The sequence below is a fragment of the Magallana gigas genome, chromosome 9 (assembly GCF_963853765.1).
Source record: "Magallana gigas chromosome 9, xbMagGiga1.1, whole genome shotgun sequence".
Classification (NCBI taxonomy): domain Eukaryota; kingdom Metazoa; phylum Mollusca; class Bivalvia; order Ostreida; family Ostreidae; genus Magallana; species Magallana gigas.
This window is the reverse complement of record NC_088861.1, coordinates 3,116,704-3,144,392: the sequence shown is the minus strand read 5'-3', so window position 1 is coordinate 3,144,392 and position 27,689 is coordinate 3,116,704. Positions and strand designations below refer to the sequence as shown.

At 33.9% G+C, this 27,689-nt stretch overlaps 2 protein-coding genes across 2 annotated transcripts; one reads left to right on the top strand and one right to left on the bottom strand.

Annotated features, from left to right (window-relative positions):
• Positions 1 to 744: 744 nt before the first annotated feature.
• LOC105348693 (uncharacterized) lies at positions 745 to 13,218 on the bottom strand. The gene is made up of 6 exons (XM_066070596.1): positions 13,091 to 13,218; positions 6,194 to 6,336; positions 3,143 to 3,396; positions 2,674 to 2,718; positions 2,324 to 2,410; positions 745 to 1,980 (listed from the first exon to the last, which is right to left on the bottom strand). The coding sequence occupies exons 3-6, from the start codon at positions 3,344 to 3,346 to the stop codon at positions 1,135 to 1,137; spliced, it is 1,182 nt and encodes a 393-aa protein (XP_065926668.1). The 5' UTR covers positions 3,347 to 3,396; positions 6,194 to 6,336; positions 13,091 to 13,218; the 3' UTR covers positions 745 to 1,134.
• Positions 13,219 to 21,081: 7,863 nt separating this feature from the next.
• Positions 21,082 to 25,832, top strand: LOC105348692 (four-jointed box protein 1). Its single transcript, XM_034476873.2, has 2 exons — positions 21,082 to 21,238; positions 23,744 to 25,832. The coding sequence occupies exon 2, from the start codon at positions 24,186 to 24,188 to the stop codon at positions 25,485 to 25,487; it is 1,302 nt and encodes a 433-aa protein (XP_034332764.1). The 5' UTR covers positions 21,082 to 21,238; positions 23,744 to 24,185; the 3' UTR covers positions 25,488 to 25,832.
• Positions 25,833 to 27,689: the final 1,857 nt, after the last annotated feature.

Genomic DNA, 27,689 nt, shown 5'->3' with positions numbered 1-27,689 from the left:
TAGCGGTATCACCGGCACTTTACCATACAACATGCGCGGATCTATGGGGGTGGGGTCCTTGACCCCCTTGGAAAAATAAAATTAATTGTATTAAATATATATATTTAAAGTACAGAAAATAACCCTAGCAATATTATAATTGTCATTTCTTTTGTTGATACATGTAATTACCTTCACTATTATAAAAATGGGCCGTTACGTCCTGGCTTTTGGCATTTTAGATCCATCGGCCACAATATTCTGTCCGTAATTCTTTCAAAATGAAAGGTTACAGAAATCTCCGCTCAACTTTATGTGTATGCATCTGCTACATTATTCTGAATTATAATACAACCGTTCGAATTCCTTTTATAGGAATCCGTGGCAAACCCTGTTATTATCTCAGTGTAGGAATTTATCTACCTATAAGATAAATTGTTTTAAAAGTCAAATGAAAATGAACAACACATACATTGTATACTTTTTTAATTTAATACATGTACTCTAAATTACGGTTGTTTTTTCACTGACCGATTGATTTCTGCAAGTAATAATTGGACGTCCAATTATTAGTCCAATTAGTCCAAGAGACACCCAATACCCTCCTTCACCCAAGGAACAAAAATTAGCTTTCCGATATCAATGTTAAACGATGTAAAATTTAGAAATTATTTTATTATTCCTTTAAATTAATTGTAATAAAATTACAAATCAATACAAATATTTAATATACATGAAGCTTTATTAGCCAAATCAAACTTACATTGCATATAAGTTTAGGTTTTTTGAACACTTGTGAGAGTATCTGATTTCCATAGGGCTATATTATCCTGATGTTTTTTAATCATAAAAAGTAATTATATGAAGCATGCTTACAACAAAGAAAATAAAATATAGAGAAGACAGCTGCATATGTAGCGTCAGTATGTCTTAATGCACCTTTACTGTACTACAATATAATTTGTAATTCTAAAACTTATAATTGATAAATTAATATATCTGAATGAAAATATGTCTTATACAACAAAAATAAATCTCAAAATACATAACAATTTGTATAATTGCTTATGCAAAATAAAACCAAGAAAAAAACATGCAACATTTTTAAGCGTCATAAAGGTTTGAGTAAGGCAAATGACGAGAAGTCCCGTGTCCCTATTCCCCATCAACATGCGGAATTCTCACACACAGTGAGTCCCCAGTAATTACTGCTGTGGTCCTGGAGACATCAAACTCCTCTGGGATCTCGTAACTCTCCGAGAAGTTACGGACTCGTACCCACATAGCCTCACTGTACTGGTGGTCTCCCTTGACAGTGATGATGCCTTCCTTAGCAGTGACGTGGACTTCTTCCGGTTGGAATCCATGCACGCTGATAAACAGATCCATGGCTGCATAATCGTCGAGGATGTCATGGATCCGTTCGGTTTTCTCGTCGATGTCCTCTAGGTATTCCTCTAACAGTTCCTCCACTGACTTTGCATCATCGTATACGTCATCGTCATCGACATCTTGTTTGCAATTATAGTTATAGTTATAATCCTGATTTTCGCAGCAGCCATCTTGTTGATGATGGTGGTGGTTACCGGAGGTGTATTCTCTTGTCGGGTCTCCATCATAGCAATGATCCTGGGATTCATTATGGTGATTGCGAGCGTTAGTTTCGTCGTAAGGACAACATGGCGATAAATTTTGACGGTGGCAACAGCAATTAAAAAATTGGTTTCCACCCCGATAACAATCTGCAAATTGGCGATTCATGTTGGTCATGCATTGCCCGTAAAATCCCATCGGAGAAAAAGCAGGCATGATCATAACAGGGTACCCGAAGAATGGCAGGGCAGCAGAGGGAGAAAATAGAGGGCACCCGCGGCCGACTCCTTGGTTACAAAAATGGTGGCATGGGGGATTATTCTCTCTATATCCACAGCACGAACCTTCTCGATGGTGCGGCCTGCGAGGGGAGGGTGTGTCATATTTTGGGCCTGGTTCTGGAAAATTCTGGAAACATAAAATAAACAAACTCGATCAAATATTTTGAAATAAAAAAAATGTACAATTATTTTTTATTATCAGTCATTTTTCGTACATGTATATGGTGGTTTATTATGATTTGATTATTATGATTGAATACAATATTTTACATTTAGTTGGGGGATTTCAGGGTTCCCTTCCTCTTGCCTACAAACTCAGACGTACTACATGTAAATATGCTGATGAATTGAAAGTAGAAAAAAGAAAATATTCATATATGTATTTCCTTTAAAAACAATTACTTTTATTATCTGCAAAAGAACATATAGAAAAATTATTCTGCAGCATTTTACATGTATTTCTGCATTACCGGAACTTGGACGATGTCAATTTCTTTTTCCGGTAAAGGTTTACCTCCTGTTTTCTTTGTGCTGTTTTGTGAAGGTTTGGCCACTTCCTGCAAAATATATTATTTACATTACCATTTTATGTTCTTGTAACCGCTCCATTATATTGCGACATTTAATGATAAGATTAATTTAATCCTTGTGCGTAAAGTGTGGGTTTTACATAAAATATTTACATTTAGAAGAGTTCATATTCTATTTTTAAATTATCTATATATTAAATTTTATTTTATCATTATCAGATGGGTAATTCACTATTCTGTCTTTATCAAATTTCTTCACTGATTTTATAGTCAGAAATAAATTCTATTACATTTTCATCAGTCTGCTTGAAAGATTCGTCAGTTGGTTGTTCCTTCTGAAATAAAATCGCACGTAAATTTTGCTTGAATAAAGCGTGCATGTAGAAATGAGATATATTGAAACAATTTTATAAAATGAATTTTAAAAGTTATCATAAAACATTGATATCATTGAAAATCGTCATGTTAATGGGGTTAATATAATTTGAAAATGATGAAAATTAAAATTAATGAAATTTTGTCTTTTTCTGAAATATTAAGAATGTCAAAAAATCATTCTCATCTGCATAATTATTCATAAGAATTTATAGAATAAAACAAAAGGGGAATACAAAAGTGAAATGCCTTACCACAAATTTGGAGTGACAGAATTTTTTTGAAATATCAAATTACATTATCAATATAATTTTACATGTTTGTCACCATGTGCACACAACATTATCCAGATGATATATCTAGTGTAAATAATAAATTCAATACCTCGGTCTTTGCGGCAGAAACTGTTATGGGAATCTTCAAGAAATCACTTTTGATGTAGCCGTTATGATCGACTTCGTCCTCATCATCTTCCCTTTTGACGTCATCCTCTTCTTCCCCATTATTCCCATTCTCAAATTCCTGCTTTCCATCATGAGCTGATGCTGGTTCTTCAACATTTTTCGTTTGATTTTCGGCAGACGACATTGTAATGCTGTTTTGACTTGTAAGATGTATCTGTCGTGATGCATATGTTTCTATGTAAGATATACAAATTAATTAGGTTGACAAAATCCCTGTCCATGTGACTAGCGTCATATCCGAGGGTTTTGTGAGTTTAGGATTTTTTTTTTTATATATATATTTCATCCTTATTTTTTTGTTATGTTGTTTTATTTATTTTTGTTGGCTTTTTTTAACTGCCATATGTGATTTTCTTTGATTTTAAAGATGTTGTGCTTAAATTTTGCAAAGGTATTTGTCTATTATAATTTTTACCTTCTAACTATTTTTAATAATTTCTCTGCTTGTTAAATTCAATTTATTAAAACGCTTAGCAGAAATTTCTTTGAAAAATTTGCCACCAAACTATTATAATAATTAAATTACACATTTCTTTTTTCATATAAAAGCATTTTAATACTATTATACGTTCAAAGGTTATACAAAATTATCAAATCCTAATTGAAACATTTTATCTTTAATATTTTTCTATCTGGCAGTATAAAGGAATAATTATGTTAATAAAATTGGAATTTTCTTTTGGAAAATCATCTTGTGTAGAGACATTAATATTATAGAGAATTTTGACCGGTTGCATAAAACAACTTGCACATTTTTAAAAGAATAAAAGAAAAGGCTATATATATATGAATATTAACATGAACACTAAGAACTGTAACTCCAACACACTTGTGTAAAGCAAATGAAATGTCTACCTATGTAATAGTATGCATGTAACATTTATTTTCCTACTCCTGTTAACTAGTAGGCCTTACCTATAAACATGCACATGTAAACTTAATTCCTGCAACAGTTTCTAATGAACTTGCATCCTAAATGATAATAAATATGTCCATTTCATTTGCATGAAAGATACTAATCTTTAATACTAAGGTTTCAGAAAACCTTGTGTCATTGAATGCAATGTATAAATGTGTTTATAAAACATTATATGAATTTGCATCCAATTATTTTCCATCAATTGACAAGGCACAGATAGAGATGTACAGATAGACAAGTAAATGGGTTCAAAAACTCAGTGCCCCAGGATTTTGTCAACAGAAATTCTAAAGTATAGGAAGACAGTCATTAATTAGCGAGGCAGCTGTCAATTTAGTGTCTGAATGTTATCACCGCCATCTTCAACATATCTTAGCATTTTGATGAGTTTCTCATGCTATCAAAAATATTCCACTAAATAATGTCGCTTTGCCTGATAAACATCTCCCCAACTTACTACTTTTAAATTCAGCCCACCCATTGAATCATAAAAGGAGTTGCTTGTGTTGGTGGGATTATGTTTTTGGGTCTTAGAATGGGATGTTTTAAGAAATATGTTTTTTGCACTCTTAATACAAATAAACCCGGGTGTTATCTGCACTTTATTCCAGCTATCTTGTTTTTACTTGTCCACGATTTATTTTATTCTGAGAGTGTATCAACGAAGATATCATCGCACAAGTAAGCCATAAATATGTACATATCATTTATTCGGAGCTTTATATTTATTCATCATTTTCTTTTTTGTTGATATGTAACTGCTTGCGTAACTTTTAGCGGAACTGGAGTATCTGAAAGAAATTTAAAAAAAAAAGAAATTAACAATTTCTAATTAATGATGTATCATTTAAGTAAATAAGTAAGTTATTTATTCAATATAGTGCCATGTGCGACTTTATGTACAAGTTTTGTGTCGTAAAATAATTAAAACTATCTTTACAAAAAGAAATTGTACATCATAAGCACCCGACCCATTTGACCTAGGTCATCTTAATTCATACTAACTTAATATAATAAAGTCCATCACGGATTAAAGAGTTGAGATGCATGCATGTAAAAAAGCAGTAAGTAAATCATATGAAGATGAGTATCAATATATCTATAAAGTTTTGTCTTCGAATTGTATATACATGTACACTCAAAATTAAGTTTGACAATTGTCTATAGGTTAAGAGATGACTTAGATTGTAAATACATAGGCCTATGGTTATCTTATTTTGGATAATGGTAATATTATGTTGTGGGTTGTTCATATGCCAGAGTGCACAGAAGCTCTCTCTCTCTCTCTCTCTCTCTCTCTCTCTCTCTCTCTCTCTCTTTCTCTCTCTCTCTCTGAAATGATATAAACCTTAGTCAATGTCGCTGATTTGAATTTTTCAAATAAACATTATCAAAGATGGGAAAAAAAATGAAAACAGCTATCCCATGTATTTATTATTTAACATTCCAAAGACTTAGGAAGTTTCATTTAGAATGCGTCATTAGTAGAAATTAACCTCCATTTTATTTACATAGTGTCAGTCATTAATCGCCATTGTCCAACACAAAGTAACATTTCCTTATCATGATTTAATTAGATTTTAAGGTAACCAACTTAAGATATCACTAACAATGTTATCATACCGATTTCTACCCTGCAAATTGACCAGGTTTCCGAATGCGTTTCTTGCCAAAAATTTCAACAAAAGCTCGCTCCATCATTAAGTAATTTTTCAAAGCCCCCATACTCGAAGAACAAATAAATCATATTCCCAAACAAATACTGCATAAAGCGGCGGCTTTGCTCCTTTCTTGTGCGGCTTGATAAGGTCCCGTGCCTGAGTTACTACGGTTTTCCTTAATCTACTGCCCGGCTCACCGCTAATACCTGAAGGAATTGTAAATGTTATTTCCTTAAATGAAAAATCGTTTTTTCTTAACTGTCAGAAGAGTTTTCAAAATGCCTGCGTAATGGTTTTATCTCCATGTTCGGCATTTTTCTACAAAAGCATGAACCACAATGGCGCCTAATGCACCCCAGGTCTAAATCGGTGAGTAGAAATGATATATAACCTTTAGGATCGGGATCGGCAGACTTGTAAGGGGCTCCTCTCTGGTTGTCATGGCGATAGATCCTCTTGTTTCTGAAGTTTGTCTCTGATCTCCGTGTGTTATTTCATATTTTTTTTCCTGACGATGAGAAGCCCTAAGCCCACCTGTAACAGATAATTACCTGCAGTTTATATGTATTCAATACGTGTGAGCAAAACTCTCAGACAAATCAAAAACTTAAACCGAAATTCCTGGCGCACTTTAGAGAGATTTATTCTATCCTTTTTTCGATAAACATTTACTCACGAAATGAAAACCAAAAAACGTAGTTTTCTTCTTTATTGAAATAAAAAAGAAACACCGAATAACTTAAAGATTACAAATATTAAAAGATGCCGTTTTGTAGAGAGTTTTCAAGTAATAAGACATTTTGCTCAAATCCAGATACATGTACATTAATTATGCTGTTATGAATTACATGTATACGCCTTATAGATGTGTCTTTCTCTGTTTTTCCAAAACTTGGACAAACTATATATCACGATTACATGAAACTTTACATTTTTCCTGCATCTATTTACATGTTCAGCGTGTATAAGTTTATAGTACGGACAAACACAAATTCATATTTTTCAAAATGTATTCAGATAATGAGTTCAATAATATTTTATTCAAATACTGGTACATAACAGCACATACAGAATAAAATCAGACAGCATGTCAAACCCTGTGTGTTATCAGAAAAATTGGAGACATTAGGTTGGGAAATAGAAGAAATTGCCGATAAGTTTGTAAATTTTCGATATTTTTGTATTGTACGAAAAACCCATTTATGTCGCTTGATATATTTCAAATTGAAATTCATGCAACTAGATAAAGCAATGTATCAAATATACATTGTAAATGCGTTTAATTTTGGCGTTGGACATCTTATCAATCACAATGTCAAATATATCGAGTACTTTCTACATATGGATGGTGGCAGTATGTACAGAAGGGTTTTTTTGGTTTGTTTTTTGTTTTGTTTTGTTGTTTTTTTTTACAGATATTTATTATTTTTATATATCAATGTTAATTGTCCTTCTGCTTTTTTTTTTACTGGAGTGTCCAACATAGTTCTTCATAAAGTGTTTTCTTGGTTGATTTTTATTTAAAACGAGTAGACTGCATGGGCGCTTAAAGGGACTTGGACACGATTTTACATCAACATTTTATTTTTTATTTTTTATGTATAAAATGATTTACTTGCACATTTTGAATGATTGACCAAAATTTGAATGTGAGAAGTCAAGTTATAAAAGAGATACAAGGGTAAGAATTCATTGTTATGTAAACAAAGCTAGAGTCTTATATTTGTTTACAAATAATGTAAAGTATGAAATTACCACTTTTTTGACCAAATGACTCATAGAAAGAAGGTAAACTGATTCAATGTGATCATAAATAGAACCATTTTAACAAGGCCTTGGACTTTCAGTAGGATGTATCTATCTATTTCTTGCATCAAAACAAGTTCAAAATGACGTTGGGTAGACTTAACTCAAAAGCCAGACAAATTTTGTTGATTTCAAAGAACCATGACTGAGTGGCTATCAATGTAACAGACAGGCCTACGTCACATTGCTGTTTGACACGAGTACCCAAAGTCCAAGCTCTTGTAAAAATGGTTCTAATATAATGATTATCAACAGAAAAAAGCAACATTTGAATGAAACTTACACCAATAAAACAAATATGTAAACAATAACAAGGCTCGAGTTTTGTTTCCAAAACAAAGAACATTTAACTCTTTATCTTGCTTTTAACTCAATATTTGACTTTCAAATTTTGACAAAGGATTAAAGTTACCCATATCAACCATTCTAAATATTGAAAATGTAAAAATAAAATTTTTAATTCTAAAGCTCAAATCGTGTCTAAGTCACTCTAAGAACTCATCTTGAATTTAAGATATGATTTTTTAGCCATAAATCAGTATAGAAAAAATCCACAAATCTAAGCTTTAAAATTTTCACATTTATTCTATATCTTTGAACAGAGAAACTCTTTTACAGGAGATTATAATTATCTAAAGCTGGACACGGTCACCTATAGTCCTCATCAGTTATCTTGCTGTTTTACTTGAGTATAAGCAAGTAATGGTAATTATCCCTCGCACCATCAATGTATTCTTTCAGTCGGTCTAATGAGGTATAAGTCTTGTATACTTTTCTTATGTAAGTAAAATTCTGTTAAATTTGCATGTCATGATATTTGGATCACTTAATATTAATAATTGGGAACTTTCATCTTTTACTCAAGACATATTGTATATGTACATTCAACATACGCTTAGTACTAGACTAGGAAACTTGAAGTACAAAATGTTCATGAATAATTTTTTTATCAATCACATTAAAATAACAAAATGTGTCTCTTGAAAATCAGTCGACTTTTCCCCCATAAAAATCAACATTAATTATTTTTTGTAATAAAAATCAACTGCATGTGCGCTGTTCTGGTTATTGCGGGGTCTTGCAATATTGACCCAGTGGATTTCATCCATAAATTTCCGATTAAAAAAATATTATCAACAAGAAAAGTATTGCATTGTTTACTATACTATTTATTGGCTTGGCAATATGTTTTAGATTGGTCAATGTGCATAAAACAATATACAAAAAAGAAAAAAGCCAATAAATTATTATAATGAGAATTTTATAATAATAAAAAAGAAAGAACCAATTGTGGCCTTAACAAAATGATGCTAAAGCATTGCTATTCAGATCTACTCAATGCATATACATGTACATATATGTACGTATATAGGTATACTTATAAGAGAAAAATACGAATATTAAGCATAGATCTAATATAGCATCTAAAAATGTTTTGATAGCGAAAACAAATGTTTTGTATAATAATACATGTAATAATATAATCAAATTTGATATGGTCATTTCATGGAAATCGTATCTCTCTTTTAATCTCTTGTCCTTACGTGTTTTGATGGAACTTTTCATATAGTTAATAAGATTTTACAAGAAAATTGAGCTAGCATTGCACCATGTGGTTGCGAATCAATTATTCTTTGAATCGGTCCTTTATGACTTGTATAAAGAAAGAAAAACATACGTTAATTAAAAGATAGCACTAGTATCCCAGTGTAGGCGAGACTAGTTTTTGTGGGCAATAAAATGTAGTATAAAGGCGAAAGGCAAGGGGGTAAGGGATTACGTATGAAAATGCAGATGTTATCAATTAATTTTAGATTGCGTTACAGATCCGAATTCTTCCATTATTGTCAAGAGATGTCAAACGCTGAATACGGTGTCCATTTTCTCTCTTAATGGCGTAAAAAAAAATTCTAGACGACTTTGAATTATTTATCAACCTTATCTAGCTAGCGTCAGTTGTCGGCCATTTTGATTAATCCTCTTAAATACCTTTGATGCAGCCTCTCCAATTGCATTTACTAAATCATCCTAGTCTGAGGAAATTCGAGTTTCCTCTTGACCAATTATGAACACCTTAAGAGAGCCTCCCAGGTTTGTTCCCCTATAGATCGCATTGTCTCTTTAGCACAAAATTGGTTACGATGCCATTTAATTTGAACAGCATGGCGCCATTTCTTGTCTTGTAAATTACAAAAAATGGTGGAAATATGATAATTCGTTATAATACATGGCATGATGTTGCAATATTTAGTTTGCCGAGATCATGTTTTGCTAGATCATGCCAAAGACTGGTACGGGAGGCGTAAAATTCATTTTCACCATCAGTTTGCTCAACATTTTCAAAACAAAACGGGTGTCGTCTGCATTTTTGATATTCGAGAAGATATAATACATGTAAAGTGGGAGTCTCCAAAACATAATTGAATAAATACTCAATTTTATTATTGAATGTTATATGTAACGAATGTTTTTATGTGAGTACGTTTTGCAGCAAATATAATTTCCTGAAGTGTTCAGTTTGCGACTCAATGGGGTATTGTTTCTCCGGTGCCTATAGTGTAAAGAAAATACTCTATTGCTAAAAGGTAAAAACTCTGTCAGAAACTTGAGAGAGAGAGAATATCCCCGTGCATGTTATCAGAGAGTGAAAATGGATTAAACACAATTTCACTCTCTCACCTTGGTTTCTGTACATGAAGATTGCATTGTTTTCGTGGAACAGGTGAGTAAATAGAGCCGTGTGAGGACCGAACACTTCCTGTCTGTGTCAAACTCTCGAACAACTCGCATAAACACTGTCTTATCTACTGGGCCTTCCTGTCAATCTCAAGTCATTGTGTAAAACAACTTTCACCATCAATCAAGAGGTGTTTCTGTGGAGAGTAAGGTTGTAGAGACGATATTGTTCGAATTTCTATAGGAATTTTTTTCCCTTTTTTTTTTATTTGGTTACGTAATTAAAGATATTCGTGTTCCATTTTTTCCTCCTTTTTGACGATTTAAATTTTCTGTTGATAGTTATTTGTACGAAAAAGATGTTTTTAAAAGAAGTGATAATTTGTAATTTCTTTATTCATCCATATAATGTTTTAGCCAATTTTGCATGTTTGATAAATTTTGATTGGGTTTTTTTTTTTCTGTACATTCAATGTATCTAATGCTGATAAAAATAATGATGCAGCTAGAATTAAGGAAAGATGGAATATGGAAAAAAATTCGATCACACTTCACTCTTGAAATAATCTGCAGTCTTAATTATTTTACATTACATATGAAATATTCATTACATTTGAAAATCTCACTTTTTCTGTGTGTGAAAACACTTTTTTTTTGAAAATACGAAATTGAACCTTTTAAAATAACTTAAAACTTCAATAGTTCTTATACGTAAGTACTTATATTTCTTTTAGTATAACTGATTTTGAACAACTTAATATAAATGCTCAGTAAATCTTAATAAATACCCAAATAAGTGTGTGACATATCTCCATTTATTTGGAAATCTTCTAAATCGTCCTTTTAAAACAAAAAAATATTGCTTTAAAAATTCAAAATCAAAGAAAATTTAAAGGGGTAAGTATCGTACAACGCTAAACTATTTTTTGAATCAATATTATCGTGATGTACACAGTCATACATAGGATTCAATTCAAATTGTATCTGATAGCATTCACTGTAAGTAAAAATACACACATAAGACACAGGCATTTACCACTTATACAGAAAAATATTGTCATATATATAAGAATATTGATATTAGATCATAGACATTTTAACAGAAAATAAAGATATTATTTCATTCTTAATATCAATATTCTGTTTTGCTGTTGTTGATAACCTTTCCGTACAAAAAATAAAAACCAAACAAAACTGCACTCAGAAGAGCACAAAAATAACCCTAAAAATAAAATGACAAAAATAGCATTAAAAAAGTTATGTTTCCTATATCCTTAAGTCAAAACTTATGCTAAACATTGATAACATTTCTTAATCGTCAACAATTTTAGGGGAACAGATTTTGTCGATATTGTGGTTTGCAAAAATCACAAAACCACCTACAAATGTATATAAGAAAAATCTCCCGTTGACTCAGATAAGGAAATTCATTATCAAAAATTGTAAATTTGAAAATCTGAACATGAATGTCGTAAGTGGAGTCACGTTCACATGGGAAGCTTTCTTAACTTCAGTTTGAGAAACAGAGACCAGACATTTCACCCTCGTAATTTCGCGTTCATTTGTTAACAGATTTACAATTTGTCATTTGAAATGAACGCAATAGTTACTTTTCAGGCAATCGACATAATACGCAATGTTTGATATTATTTGATAAGAATGGACATTTTGGGTTTGTGTGTTTGCTTTCAATAACCGTTAGGGCATCTCAAACAAGCAATTTAAACATTCGTACAGTTCTCAGGGCAAACATTTCTAGAGATGAGACACTGTTTGTCAAACAAGAGGGTCCCTTCGAGTTGGCATAACTGGAGTATATGATATGATTTAAAACAAAAACATTAAAAGACTAGATAAGATTTTGGAGGGCCATTATTCAAGCTGATCCAGGTTGCCACAAAAGTAGCGTTTGTAATCGATTAGATAAGAAGGCAGGTAAATCGTCACGCTTGGTTGACCACGTGACGGACTGATCGGCAGGTGAGGTGTGTAGAGTTCTAAGGATATTCGGTGTTAATTTCGTTTTAATTTATTTCCTGACAATTGTTTTCTGCACGAACCTGTCGACGGAGGTAAGCTTTTCTATTCGGCTTTAGCGGATCAAATACTCGATAATCAATCACCTTTATTTCCTTGTAGAAAAAAATCTTGACTTTTTAAGACATGGCTTTGTTTTCTGTTCAGGATAAATGTTACATTTTTCGCCTGTTTTTACTGTTAAACTTAACTGTATTGGTCGCTACGAAAAGTTACAATTGAACATCATTACTTATTTATTGTCAGTGACTGAAATTTACCTAAAAAGTGTCTCTATTAATTCTTTATTCATCCTTCTCTCCATCCCCTTACATTTACATCAGATATCATCGGTAGCTCTTTTTTTCGCTAAATCAATGTCTTGCTAACCTTATACTATATCTAAAATACATGTACTAACTTAATTAAGAAGGTTTTTTTCCGCTAAAACTGACATATCATCTTTAATCTTGAAAAGTACTTGCTAGATTTATCTTTGAAAAATGTGGACTGATAGAGGAAAATTTCATTACCATCGGCGTATAATGGATTTTCGTGGCATGTGCAATGTGTATGCACATATTTGCACTCAGTTAATGACTAAAACCCGGTGTAATCAAGATGACATGTGTAGAAATCTATCTTGTATGTAAGTAAAGCTTACACGTTTACCTACAATTTATCTCCCAGGGCCATATCAAATTAACATAATTAACGAGTTCGTCAGGTGGGTGCCAGTTGTTTTGTGTAAGTTAACGCGGCTTTGTATAGATAAACGTGTAAAACATACCCGGGGTATAACGTTGTACCAGCTTCCGTTACTAGGTAACGCGGACCGCTACATCAATGGCTGCTGATGTCAAACATATCACCTGCAAAGTTCACCCTGAGTCTTCCATTTGATGTGTAATTTTTTCCTTTGTACGTGTCGATAAAGTTTAGTTGTTTTAAAATTCTTAACCCCATGGTATATACTTGTACGTGCACACGTGCGTCCGAAATTGTTTTGAACGTATACTTCGGAGCAATTTTATACTTCGAGCTATACATTAACATATAGCGTTAATGAAATCAGTTTCGTAATTCGATATCTGATTATAGGCAATAAGATATAAACTTCAGTATATTTTATCTTTTAAGTTTTTGGGGTATGATAAACGAGCTTCTATAGATATTTTCTATACTGAAGATGCCAAACGTGTTCCTTTGTTATAGAAGAGAGTTGACCGCCATTTCACACATCAAAAATAAATTACGTTCGATTGCGAGGATTCGATGAACACTTCTGCTAATCTACTTACCTGTTCCAATAACCTGTACAAGGCATACCTATTGACAACTTACAAAACATTGATTAGCGGACTGAATTACGCATTCATGAACATTATAACCAATATGAACCCCATCTGTGCAGAATTGAGTTTCTGTGCGAAAAATGACGAACGTACCAAATGCTCCAGAAACTAAGTTTTGCCACTGAATTGAATAAGTTTCTATCAACTCTTTCAGCTAGCTAAAACGATTTATGGCAAACTGTTGATAATTAGATTGGGCTTAGATGGGAATTAGGCGTTTGGATGATTTTTAGGGGGGTGACAAATATTCAGTATATTTCCGCTGTCAGAAACCTCGGACCGGCGACGGCGCGGGGCTCCAAGTATTTCTTTACGAAGGCGGTGTTTACATAGAAAATCGTTTAAAACATTCCACAAAAGACAAATTTTAAATTACACAAGGCATTTCATTGTTGCTAAAGATTCTTGATTTTCATAGCATATTGACACGTTGAAGTCGAAATTAGGATGTTTTTTTCTATTGAGGAATAGCATTTTTACCGGTGAGTTTTCATATCTCATCGCTAATTAAGGGCTACGCCTCTTCTATCTAAGCAACTCAAACCCCCCAAAATGAAGCAATTTAACTGCTATATAGAAAAAAGAAATTGCACCAATTATAGGGAATACGTTATCAATAAGACCTTTGTATCAAAGATGTTTTCTTGACATTTTTTAACTTTAAACATAGAGCCAAAATCTTCATTATCCTACCTCTTTGACAGTAAATTAGATATTAACGATTTATTGATACCATGTAATGCATTCATTTATTTTAAATTAATAAATAATAACAAACTCGGTATAATTCTCTCTCTCTCTCTCTCTCTCTCTCTCTCTCTCTCTCTCTCTCTCTCTCTCTCTCTCTCTCTCTCTCTCTCAGTACGTCATGATGCCTTTTTGGTAGTTCAATTGAGTTTCGCAAGCACTGTTGATATCCAAATTACTTTCATGATTCAGCAGTTATCAAAACTTGAAATAAAGTCTATTTCCCAGTTAAAAAAACCCTTTTGACAATAATTACTTTAATTAAAATTGACATTCACTGTGAACTGTAATATAAAGAAGTAAAACTTTTAGGTAACTCAGATTTCGTTGTCATTTGAGGCAACAAAACAGCATGGCGCTTTTTTTTTTCTTTATTTCTTTTTTATTTGAAGAGGGACGGTTCGTTTTTACATGCTCAAATCCATCATTATGATTTAAATAATCGGTCTTTACAATCAGTTTTATTTGGCTTTCAATGAGAATTTGATTCTGGTATTTGATTTAGTTTGCTCAATTACCAACAAACCCCCGTACTACATTTTAGGCCCCTCATTATGGGGGTTAAAATTCTCTCTTATGAAAGAAAATGATGTGCGCTATGCATAAGCGATATCATATAGAACAAAAAAATCGACAGTTGACGAAAAGAAAACTAATATACCCTTTTATATTCTTATAGTATGGTGGTCATTTTAATCCAATTTGACGTCAAGTGAAAATCAGTTATCATGACGTTTCTAAAGAAGCGTAAATCTGGCCGTTATCAGACATTGCAGAGCAAATCGACGATAAATTGAAAAGCGAAAACCAGACCCAGAGTTGAAACCTTTTCAGAGCTTAGAGGGTAAAACAAACAAATTAAGACGTCTTGTGTTTCGGACTCAAAATGTCGCCTTGTATGGGGAAATTCCTGGGCTTTCTCTGTTGGAGAAAGATCCGGCTTTGATGGCTATTTGTTGATAGCTTAAGTCAACACGGCGATACATTTTTGTATCCCCCTAATCCAGGTGTTAGGATGCTCGCATTAGTTGTTGAGGCTCGCCGAATCCTCCTTCGGTTATCAATCAGACACCCCAATACAGTCAGTTACCGACTTAGCGGACCTCTTCACTTTATCACCAATGAGTTATCTAGACTTTCTCCAGCTCTCCCCAGGATTAGCAGTACAAGTTGCTAAGTCTCTTTATATACGCCTGTATCTCTGTATCAGTAGACCAAAGAGCGGATCTAGTCCTGACCACTTTGTACTAATCTCTATGTTATCCCTCTTCTATAGTACCGGGTGATACATGGGCTGGATTGCTTATACCTGTACACTGTTCTGGTACGTATAGTAAACGCAACGTTTTGGTGGCTCTTTGATTCATTTCAATCGGGTGTTTTTGGAAAACAGTGTCTTCAAAATTAAGAGGGCTCGATGATCTTGGTAATTTTAATCTATTTTAATCTCCTTAAAAGAAGAGCTCTGTAATAAGATGTAAGAAAATTCTCAAATTTTACAGCTAAAAATTATTTTTTTCTTTTCTAAGTGGTAACTTATGGCCAACCAATCATATGTCAAGGTTTAAGCAGCTCCAATGGCTAGTTTGTTGTCCATCCTTAATTTTGCTTTTTTTAAAAGTTCTAAAACATATAGAGTAAACGAGGCTTGTCTTCTATTTGATAAAAGGAATTATAAAAACACATACATTTACATGTATGGCAACTCTGTATTTCAGTTTATAAATCTATTGCTACTTGTGGAAGTAATTTTATAAAGGAGCATTGGAAAGAACGGCCATTTTAACCGTTTTACTCCGTAATTCAGTAAGCTGCATGCTGGCGCGATAAAATTTAGAACCGATAGAAAACTCCAGATCCTGCGACTTAAGTTGTCAAGTGTAATTATACGTACAAAACATCAACTTGTAAGGCTTAGGTCCCCGAAGAAAAGAGGCCTTCATTAATGTATTTGTATGTGATTGGTATCCTCAATAAAACTGGGTGACACATGTAATTTTGGACATGTAAAATACCGATGCTATCCGAAAGGAAACAAGAGATCCAAACTCCGAAGCGAGACAAGAATTTAATGAGTGTACTATGGCGTTTTGTATGGATATTTGATAACTAGTAATTTGAGTTTGATGGTCCACCCGGCTTTTGAATGCCCTGCATGTCGAAATATCTTCTGCTTAGCTGGCTAGGTGGACCTTTGAAGCCTTTATGAATTCGGAGGATTGAATTTACGAACATTTTCGGAACTTTAATTTGAAAAATATTGCATAGCATCTCTTCATCTAGGAACATGTGTGACACGCCCCCTGCTTAAACAGATGTAAATTTTTATGGGGTGGAATACATAAAACTTGCACTAGCAGCTATTGGCGATTGTGAAATATTGGAGCCGGAATTTAATTTTATGACTTTCGGGCCATCCGGCCTAATATATCTCATTCAAATTTACCCTTCAAATGTTTTTTGGTGAAATACGAAGAATCAGTGTACCCTTCTCCTCACACGCATAGCGACTCCCAAGGGTATCCCTTACGACACCCAAACAATGGCACAGGTCTTGAATGTGCATCTATTTCATTTGTTAGGTGCTTAAAAATGTACTCTATACCTTATATACTATTATATGTATCTACAGAGATGAACTACTCTCTAAAGATTCTTTTCTCTCAATTTTCATTTCTTTTCATAGCGAGAGAGAGAGTAACATGTATTAATATGTAGCTTAAGTGAACGTAAGTAATATTATTATTTATTTCCGAAAGTTATTTAGAAGAAAACATTAAGTTTATTAAAAATGCTATGTAGAGTAAATCCATGTGTCTATATCTTTTGGATTTGTATAACCAATGTCATTCTAGATAAACATAATTAAAACGATTGACAAAAAAAAGCATGCTATTAACAAAGGTATGAATAGATATATTCTTTAGAAAATTTATTTTCTGTCTCCAAAATGACAACGGTTGGTCGTGCCTTTGGTGCTTGAATCCAAATCGAATTATGTAAATTCAGATTAAAAGTACATGTCAAATCTATTGATACTTTCTAGTTTTTTTTAATTGATGACGTATGGTTATTGTGTGTTACGTATTTTTTATGCTTCATTCTGTCAACATAACGCCCCTTGTGCTTTGTGGAACTCTTCTTTTTTTAACTATACACTCCTACAAGAAGTGTCTGCCATTCTTAATAACGTAATCCGACATCGGGTAAATAATGCGTGCTTGGATCTGAACCTGTCAGAATTCATATTGCTATTTTATATCGGTGAGAATTAAATTTTCGAAAATATTGTATATCACTTTACATCTTTGAAAAAATTTAATGACCAATAAAAATTTTGAAAACGGATATGGATGAAATTTAAGTTAGATTTTATCTCACAGAAAAGAAGAAATTTTGTTAACCGCGTCTGACTTCGGTCGACAATAGGCCGATACGCTCATACAAAACTAGAGCCCATACAAAGGAGACCAGCGAAGCTTTAAAATGCCTATCACATATTCATGCGATGCTTGGCAGGTCATAATAGATAAACTATTAAACTTAAATTCAATTTACATTAAATGAAATGTTACAATCGCTCGCAACCTCGGGTCTTCTAAACATAACAAGCCGGACGATTTAAATCCACCAAAATGGGTATAGAGAAGCGGGGATTTAAGTCTGAATTCTAAAACATGATATGGATGGATTCTGTTAATTTTATCCGCACCACCTCCTTGGAGTGGCTGACATAGACGGGCTGCCGGCGTGGGACAAGGGAGTTTGTGATCCGTGGAGGGGTTCAGCAAGGATCAGGTATTGCACGTACCCTATTCTTCCCTGCTTCGTCACGATAAACTATTTGCGTCCCCAATCGACTGGCTTTTATAAATTGGAGAAACCCGACACCAAACATTTAACCGAACAACACCATAGCCGTTTGGATCGCGGCTACTGTTTCAAAATAAAACTGGGATTAGATTGTACTGGTCGATTTGGGTAGCCATTTTGTTGATGCTAAACGGTGGCCTCAATGTGCGGTGTCAAATAGCATCCCTCAGTCGCTGTTCAGTTGTTGGAGAACGCTGCTGCAGCCCTTTAAGTCTCAAATTGGTTATAGCTCACAAGCCATTTCTTCTTGGGAATTTTACTGTTTCATAGATAAGGTATGCACTTAAGATTAAGTATACTCCAAAATATATTCTTTTTGTTTTAAATTTTAAATCCTAGCAAAAGACTTGAAAAATACGTGTAAGTTCAATATGTACATGTATTTATACTGTGACTGGCGATGTTTTATGTATTTGATATCATTTTGTAACTTTGAATTTTGTAAGGAAAAGGGGATCCCCAAATTCAGCATACTTCAGCATCTTTCGTGCTAAAAACTTTATTTCAGTGCATTATATCGTTATCTAACCCAGACACTCATATAAAACAACTCAACTTTTGTTCTTTGGGCATAATTTGATATCGTAATACGAATTGTGTGATTATTTGCATAATTTCAAAGCTCTTATAGGAGATCAAGAGTGCTTATGTCAAATCTTGAGAAAGCGCCGAACTTTTGATGTGTAAGGTTTCTATAATTCTTACACAGGTGTCTGCATAACGCCCGTTTGGTTCTTGTGTTGCGTTAAAAAAGCCACCAGGTTGTATTATTGTAACAAATCTCTTTTGTTTGGTCTGTCATGGTCAATTAGTTTGTTTCTCAGATAAACCGATAGCCTTGCTAATCCGTCAGATCAGAAGAACCCAAACTCCGTGAAATTCCGAACCCGACGTATTTGTGTAATCAATTGTCGAAAAAACTATTTCCTTTGTCTTTACCTGGTATATTTTATTGAGGTATGATTATTTCTCAGTCTTTATAAAAACACACTGAGTGACTTTGAATTAAACGCTGAAATTCTGGTCCAAACACGTTAAATATATTGAAATATTTGATTTACTTTTTACAGAAAAAGCGAAAAGTTTATTCAGCTGCACCTTGTCTTATTCAATACTCATGTAATGTTGTAACTTAAATTTTGAATGAATGGACATAAGACGTCTATATATTACTCATTGTGTTTTTTTTTTATTTTTAAAAGAAGTCTGTACTCATTTAATCATCCCTTTCCAATTTCGTCATGAGTATACATGTACATGGAGGATATTATTTTTTAAGTTGAGATAATTTTTTCTCATAACCGAATCTTCAGTGCAATGATAAGTCCGATTTCCTAGTTGATGTTGGAAATCTGATTCCTTTTCTACATCCAACAGAATATGAACAGCAAAAAAATCCGATGCCTTGACAATAACTTTTATCATTGTGTATCAATTGTCAATTTCTTGTGAGAAACATGCATCGGCCGCTTTTCCTTATATCTCATAGGGTTTTTTCTGTCGACCATCAAGTTTGAACCAGGTAAAAATTAATTTTCTGTAAATCCAAAGGGTCGTCGTGGACACGGATCCTGTAAAGGGACTGACAGAGGCTTAACCCGTCCTGTTGTCGTCAGGACGGTTTGTACCCCCTTCGTTTGATGATGGTAACCAATACTATTGTGGCCTCAAGAAAGGACTGTAAATTGAAGAACTCTCCATGTTCGGAGATTGAAAAGGTCATTATTCATCTTAGGGGATCAATGTCAGTGTAGGGTCAGCGTGATGCGCCATTGTGGCAGGTTCATTAAAATCCCATTATTTCTACCATAAAAGGGAACATTTGAAGTCCGTCTAATTCTCATGATCCGGGGATTTCAAGTGGTGCATCTTGGGAATTTATAATGAGCATCCAACAGCGTGTCAATTGTTCGAACACACGGTAGCAATCGGTCAGTAAATGTTTAATGCGGCCCCGGCCAAAAACCAACATAATCATTGCCGGGAGGGTATAGGACGGGTGTAGATAAATAAACAATTAAGAAGAAATTGATCCCAGCCGATTAGAACGAAATATTGCCACTGGTTGGTTTTGTGGAAAATAAATTGTTTTTCAGTTCGTTTTGTTGGGAAGGGGAGATTTACAGAATTATGTGCTTTATAGTAATTTTCATTCAACGCATGTTTTGATTCGGGGGATAAGTCTTAGCACAAAACTGAGACTGTTAAATCCCGTCTGAAATGCATGTCAAAAATATAAATATACAATAACCGATTTTATGTTCATCTATTTAATGTTCATCCATAACTTTAAATTCATCAAAATATGGCATTTTAAATTATATTTATTTCGTTTATAAAACAGATACTTCGGCACTTGGTTTATTGTAAATATACATGTAGGTATATATACAACTAAACATAGCATTGTAACACTTTAAAGACACGTACATGTATGCACAGATGGTGTTGTATCTTAAATTTTCTTGATGATTATATTTCCAGCTTTCCAACAATAAAAATGTTTCAAATAAATTGTTCCATCCGTGACACCCATTTCTTCACGTGAGAATTTTCAGGTAGCTTTTTGTAAATTTTCCCCCTTTTCATGACGGCTGTCACGAATCTCGGGTGTAAAACCTACAGATGTGGTTGACCGATTGGGAATTATTACATATTATAAGAATTTAATTTAGTTCTTTTGTGAAAATATTGTGACAAATCGGCAATAATTCAGCGCACTGACATTCCTGAAAGATCACACTGCTGTCACACGGGGTCACTCTCTGTGGCTGACCACCTACTCGCGCGCGGTCAATGCCACGGGGGGACGTGACAATGAGTTGTTAATTACAATCTGATTCGTTAATTATTTATTAATCAAGACCTTGATTTTTCAGATTCATACATGTATTTAACATTGGGGTGAGCGTGGACATTTTGCAAGCACTTGGGAATATTGATGTGGCTTTTCGGCTATCAAGGTAAAACAAAGACAAGTTTATTTATTAGCCATTTATTTCATTTCTTTTGAAGTTTATTAAAACAATATTTTATTTGTTCGGTTATTAACAAAACTAGGATATTTGATTGGTGAACAGGTAGCTCAGCTGTATTTTCTATTTGAAGGCAAGATTGCTGTATGATGATTTTATTGCCTTAATTATGTAGTAGGGAAATCTTGAATTTATATTCAGTGATCAAATTTTATAAAGAATTTAAACATATCAAGAGAAAAATATTATGCATGTTTCTATAGCGTAACAAACTTTGGTCGGAATAACATTCACTTGATACATAAAATTAGATAGTCGCTAGAAGTGAGAGAATCTTTATCAGAAGACCCCCACCTTATAAAAAACTTATATCTCCAATATTTATATCTTAAATATCTCCAACATCAAATATATTTTTTGGATTTTTTTTTCTCTTTCAAAATGAGTTCTTAAATGAGCGAATTTATTCCAAACAGTATACATATATTGCATTGAACCCTTCTACAGTCAGCACTCGACGGCCATTAGGGCATTTTGTCAGCCATTTATTCCTTCTCCTAAGGGTGTATACCCGTTATCATACCCCCACTCACAGTGTCAGTGTTTTTATATCTTATCGCTTTAAATTGTCATGTGTGTATTTGTCTGATTGTTTTGAAAGCACTTATTACGACCACAAGGGCCAATTCCGGATACTCGGAGGGTTTAAAACTTTTAACTGTATTCAACAGGAGGGGTGGCCACTTGACTTATTGTAAGGGAAAGTGATACTGTTTAAACAAAAAGGTGCCTTAAGATTTTAGGGACTCTTTAAGAGATTTCACCAATGTTTCTATGTTAAATCACCGGTTTTTTATTTTTATCTTCAAACGTTAATTTTGTTGTTTTTCGGGTTTTCTAGCTACAGCAAACAGAAACTAATTGAAAGTTTATTACATAATTTAGTCCGACTCTCCCACTTTTATAACGTTCAAGTTAGCCTAGAACCAGTGCTAAAATTTGTGAAATTTCTTCTATTTTTGTTTATTTTGATTTACTTATTTTCCTGATAATTTAGAAATTAAATTTTGAAACTAGTTATACCTTGTACTTAGAGCATCATTTACACAACGACCCAAAACATAAAATATAGTTTAATAAAGTTATAAGAAATGTAAACCACATTTTTAAAAAAAATCATACATGAATTTCATATTAACAAGTACCATATTGTTGGCGTTTTAAGGCCCCTAATCATCTAATGTACATAACTGTCTTTTTAAAAAAAATGCACTTCTAAATGAAATTTGATAATGATTACCAACCTAGCCAGTGTACTTATGAATTTTAAAACGTGTTTTTATTTTAATTTTCATTTATAACCAGATCAACCATTGCATCATTTGCATTATGACTAGGCCCCTTTAGGATAGAATATTTCCACCGAGAGAAAAAAAACATCTTTAAGTAAAGTTCAACACGCATACTGGTGCTATATTTTCTCAAGTTTTATATGAAATTCAATATTTTAGAACACGTTTTAAAATCCATTATTTCCTTTTGGTCATGGTTGACAATAACAACTTATAATACGTCTGTGCGTACAAACTTGAGAATTAATATCATTTAATTTCACTATCTTTAGTGTCTATATATCATCTTATTCAATGGTTTCTGTTTTCTTTTTGTTTGAATATTATTTATAAGCTCTTCATAGATATATGGGGGCATTTAGAATATGATCGCATATTAATTGTTATTTTTAACAGGTAAAAAGCCCTGATTTTAATCAAGATGAATCGCAAATATTTAAATCAAATTCCACAATTTTCCTTTATACTCTTCTGTGATGCACGAATTTAGTTGAATCTAATTGAAATTTGGCCCTAGGATGACGGATGACTTTTGGATCAGTAGAGTTATATATTAATCACTATTGACAAGCTGGAACATCGCAATCACAGAATGTAATTAATTAATTCCTAACCATTACTTTCATGCTGTGACGAAAACCCTACCTCATTATGAAAACATTATTGACATCGCCTTTTTCCAGCATTAGCATATAAAATCGACTTAGTGTCATCTAATAATGCTAGAAAACTTTTCAACAACAGATATATTCTTACGCAAGACACTGTCAGGTTTCGCTACGCGTTCTTAACCCTGTATTGTATATTGAATAATTTTTTGTAAAGAATTGTGAACTGAATGGGGTCAGTTTATAGCCACCTAGCAGCAGGGAGCTTATTCTACAACGCGCCGAGAAAACCCGTCATTATTCTCTCCGACATATTCAGGGTGGGCGGGGCTTGTTCGATTTATACCTGGATCATGCGCCGTAAAGGTGTGTTTTGTTCCGACTTAGGAGAATTAAAGGGGTTTTAATGATATGCTGTAGTGTGTTAGGAACTGCATAACGGCAGGATGAATTATAAACAGCGGAGAAAAGTGTTGGTGGTTTTATTTATGAAGAAGAGACAATAATACTTATAGATGAACGTATATTTACAGGAAGTCGTTGTTAAAGGGGAATTTCTTGAGTGGCGTGTTGGAGCGTTGGAGAATTAATTCTTCCCTGCAGAGAGGAGACCAGCCGGTGTTTGTCGCACATCTACGGGAGGCAGACGGAGAACTTTGGAGATTATCACGGCTCTGCGGAGCTCGGAGACGACAGAGTGACTTTCTTATGAGACAAACTGTCGTACTATTGGACCTGATTCACAGTCTCTCGCTCCATGATTTCCCGGACAGAGTCACAGGTAGTAATGAGGTGCTAACAAGTCCAGGTGCGGCAGCCTGCAACGTTACAAAACTCGCCGATCAGATAGCGAGCTTTCTTAATCTGTCCATGATTGCAATATCAAATATACATGTGGATATTTGAAGCCCTGTGTAACAGCGCTGGACTCGTTTAAGTTATGTGAACTCCTTTGATTGTGTGTGTTGTAGTGTTATGAGAAGATCCAACGCTGTCATCATGGCAGGACTCGCTTTCACTTTGGGATTCGTCCTCGGGTTGGTGATACAGCTTCCGGTGATAACCCTTCCTTTGAACGAAGAGCAATTTGGAGACTCTGGTTTCAAGATTGGTGTTCGCTCCGAGTCTGAAGGCTCGGCAAGAAAACAGCTTTCGCTGGATAATCCACTAAGGCTGGTAAAACCCTCTTCGCATGGAGTAGTGTATCCTCAGAACAATGGAACAAACGCGTACTTACAGGGACAAACCGATTACAGCGGATCACAGCAATCGGACGGTTCCTCTGGCACTTCACCTGCAAAAGAAGCCGTCATTAGGAATCGTGAATCAGCGAAATCCCCAGATGTTGTGGACGGGGTTTTCTGGTCCAAGACCACAGAGAGAAAATGCCCGGGCGGATTTACCGAGGGAGACCAGAAAGGATGGAAGAATAAGATAGACAAGACGAAAGTCGTGAAACTGGAAACTGGGTGTGGTAGGATGCAAAATAGAATGGCGACGTTTAAAGACGCTGCCCAAGCTTGTGTTAGATACAGACTAAACACCGACCAAATACAGGGCGAAATCTTCTCGTTCTACCTCAGCAAACTTTTGGGTATTGACAATGTGCCCCCTTCTAGTTTGCATTTAGTGAACACAATTGATGACCGATGGAGGACGGTAACTGGTGAAATCGCCAACAGCAAGTGGGCAGACGACAAAGTGGTCATTTTCACTCAGTTTGTGGAGGGACTCAAACCCTCCTATATTCCGGTTGAATTTCGCGGAGAAGACAGAAAATTACACCCCAAACAGGACCTTATGAACTCCAAAGGTCCCGAGGATCTCTGTGATTTAGTGCAATGGTCAGACTTAATTATATTCGACTATTTAACAGCTAACTTAGACCGTGTGGTTAATAACATGTTCAACAAGCAATGGAATCCCAATATGATGAACACGCCGGCGCATAATCTTGAGAGAACATCCAATGGACGGTTGATATTTCTGGACAACGAGTCCGGATTGTTCCACGGGTATCGTCTGCTGGATAAATACGCTTCGTACCACCGGACGTTACTGGACTCTCTATGTGTGTTCAGGAACTCAACTGCACGTGCCATAGAGCGCCTCCATCATTCCGGAAGTGTAGGAGAAGAACTAAACAAAATGTTCTCCCAAAACGAAGAGCTTTATAACCACATTCCTCGCCTACCCCAGAAAAATGCAAAAATTCTACAGCAAAGAATAGCAGACGTTTATGAACAAATTCAAACGTGCAAGAAACAGTATGTGTAGACGAAATTGGATTTCTCTGTGATGTTTATTTGGAAGGTTTCAAACCTTCGTTTTTATATGTGAATATTTAACGCAATTCATAGCGGGAGAATTCTTTATGAAGATTATGGACTTGTTACAGCATTCTTTCATTCTGTGTATCTTGCCATACAATCAAGAACGCCTATTTTTGTGCCTTTCAAAAAGGACACCTTATTTTTTTAAAGTGCTATCTAATCATGATATTTTTTTCTTTGCAATATTACCATATTTTTAATGTTCATGTTTCATCCCATATAAAAATCACATCGTATGCGATTACCATTGTTAAACTCTCATCGTTATGATAAAGTACTTGAAAGCCTATACAGTTTTGTAATTTTCTTTCGGGGTACTTAGTATATCAAATCGGTTTTACTTTCATGACAGGGTTGAAGGCAGCGACCCGGTTAATCGCTGAAGTTGTTAAACTCTGTAAATATATTTCAAATGTGGCAGCGAAGCAGAAGAGATGATCAGATAATAGAGAAATCTCTAATTCTGCCAGAGATTTAAATCAGCAGTCCCGACACCTCAGTTTGAATTAAATTCTATAATTCTCTCGAAATTCTCTCTTATTTAGCAGTAAAGCTAATCATTACGGATTTTCTCGGAATTAACATTCGTCGACAGTGTTGGGTTGAGGATTACACACCCATCCAAGAAAAAGGTGTCGATGCATGGCGGCCATTTTGTCATGGTTGTTATAGAAATTATTCAGACATTATGAAACAGGACATTTAATGATTTCTAACTAATAACTTGAAACATGACTCCCCTTTCGGATAAAATGACCCTCTCTGGAATATTAATGATTTGCCACACGGGGTTTAGATTGTTGAGCGAAAGGAATTCGCATAATATATACAGTGTAAAAAATAAATATGTAATCAAATTTCATGGAGGTTTTAAGATTTATTTTCCGCCCTATTTTTTATGATTGCTTAGACTAATTTATGTTAAGAAATAATTTATCATATAATGTGTGTGGTCAAATTATTGCATATAGCAATCGTGGAAATTATTTCCAAACTTTAGAGTACAATGATAAATTCTTAGTATAATTATAAAAGAGTAAATGTACATAAATAACTTACTAATTTATAACTCATATAATCTGCTAAAAAAAATATCAGTTATTTTTTTTTTACTATTTCATTATAGCAATGTGAGTTTTATTTTTTCGAACTTCATTTTGCTTTAAAAACCTGTTATACAACGATATATGTAATTCTGCATGAAATTTGAATGTCAGTGATAAATTCAAAGTAGTATTAATAATTTATAGCAGTAAATTGCATCATAAGAGAGACGTGTCATCGAAATAGTTTATAGCAAACCAAATTTTGTAACTAATCCTAATTTGTATATATTTTCTCTACACTGTAAACACAGTTTATTGAGAATAAAGTTCATTTAATGTACAGTATGACAGTAAAGTAATTTTACTTCAATCTGAGCCTTTTTTCGCATAGCTTTTTAAAAAAAAAATATGGCAGATTTATAAACTATAATCTTTTTTGTCATTTTAGAGGTACATATGTAACAATTTCAACCTGAAATAAAATTCCCCGACATGAAAATTGCAGCTCAAATCGCTTACACAAATTTCTCTTTCTCTCTCACTTCTTTCTTTCTCTCTTTCTCCCACACATACGGCGTAAATGGGTTTAGAGTAAAACTACGAATATCACTAAATAAATTAGACTTAAAAAAAATTATGCATTGCTAAATTTTGTGTTGTTTTAAAAAACATTCGCGAGTGATTGGAATACAGATGAGTTAATTTCAAGTGTAACCCGACTCCCCGCGTCCATACAGTGTACAATATATAAGCGCCAAGTAAATGATGACCGCCATTTGAACCATTAATGTTTATATTTTATTGTCTACTGGAAGTTGTCTTTCTGGGGTTCATAAAACATATTAGACTACCCAGGGTTACAGGGGTAGAGTGCAGGTGTTTGCGTTCATGGGCAAATACACAGTGAGGTTAATATGGTTGCATTACTGATGATTATAGAAGAAGGGTTTTGTGGTGCAGAATTTAAACTGTGAATAAAGGACGCTTATTTTGAAAAGGATGATGGTTTGAGCCAATTCTGTCGTTTAATTCATGTTTATCGGTTTTGGAGGTGCTTCATAGAATAAAAATTGGAAGGTTTTCCAAAGAAATAGGAAAAA

What these genes read in the sequence shown, in the direction of transcription:
- LOC105348693 (XM_066070596.1), bottom strand. Translation starts at nt 3,346, where the DNA reads ATGTCGTCTGCCGAAAATCAAACGAAAAATGTTGAAGAACCAGCATCA. An exon ending in TTTCTGCCGCAAAGACCGAG is followed by an intron (nt 2,719 to 3,142) that starts GTATTGAATTTA and finishes ATTTTATTTCAG; the next exon opens with AAGGAACAACCAACTGACGA. An exon ending in TCAAGCAGACTGATGAAAAT is followed by an intron (nt 2,411 to 2,673) that starts GTAATAGAATTT and finishes TATATTTTGCAG; the next exon opens with GAAGTGGCCAAACCTTCACA.
- LOC105348692 (XM_034476873.2), top strand. Translation starts at nt 24,186, where the DNA reads ATGAGAAGATCCAACGCTGTCATCATGGCAGGACTCGCTTTCACTTTG.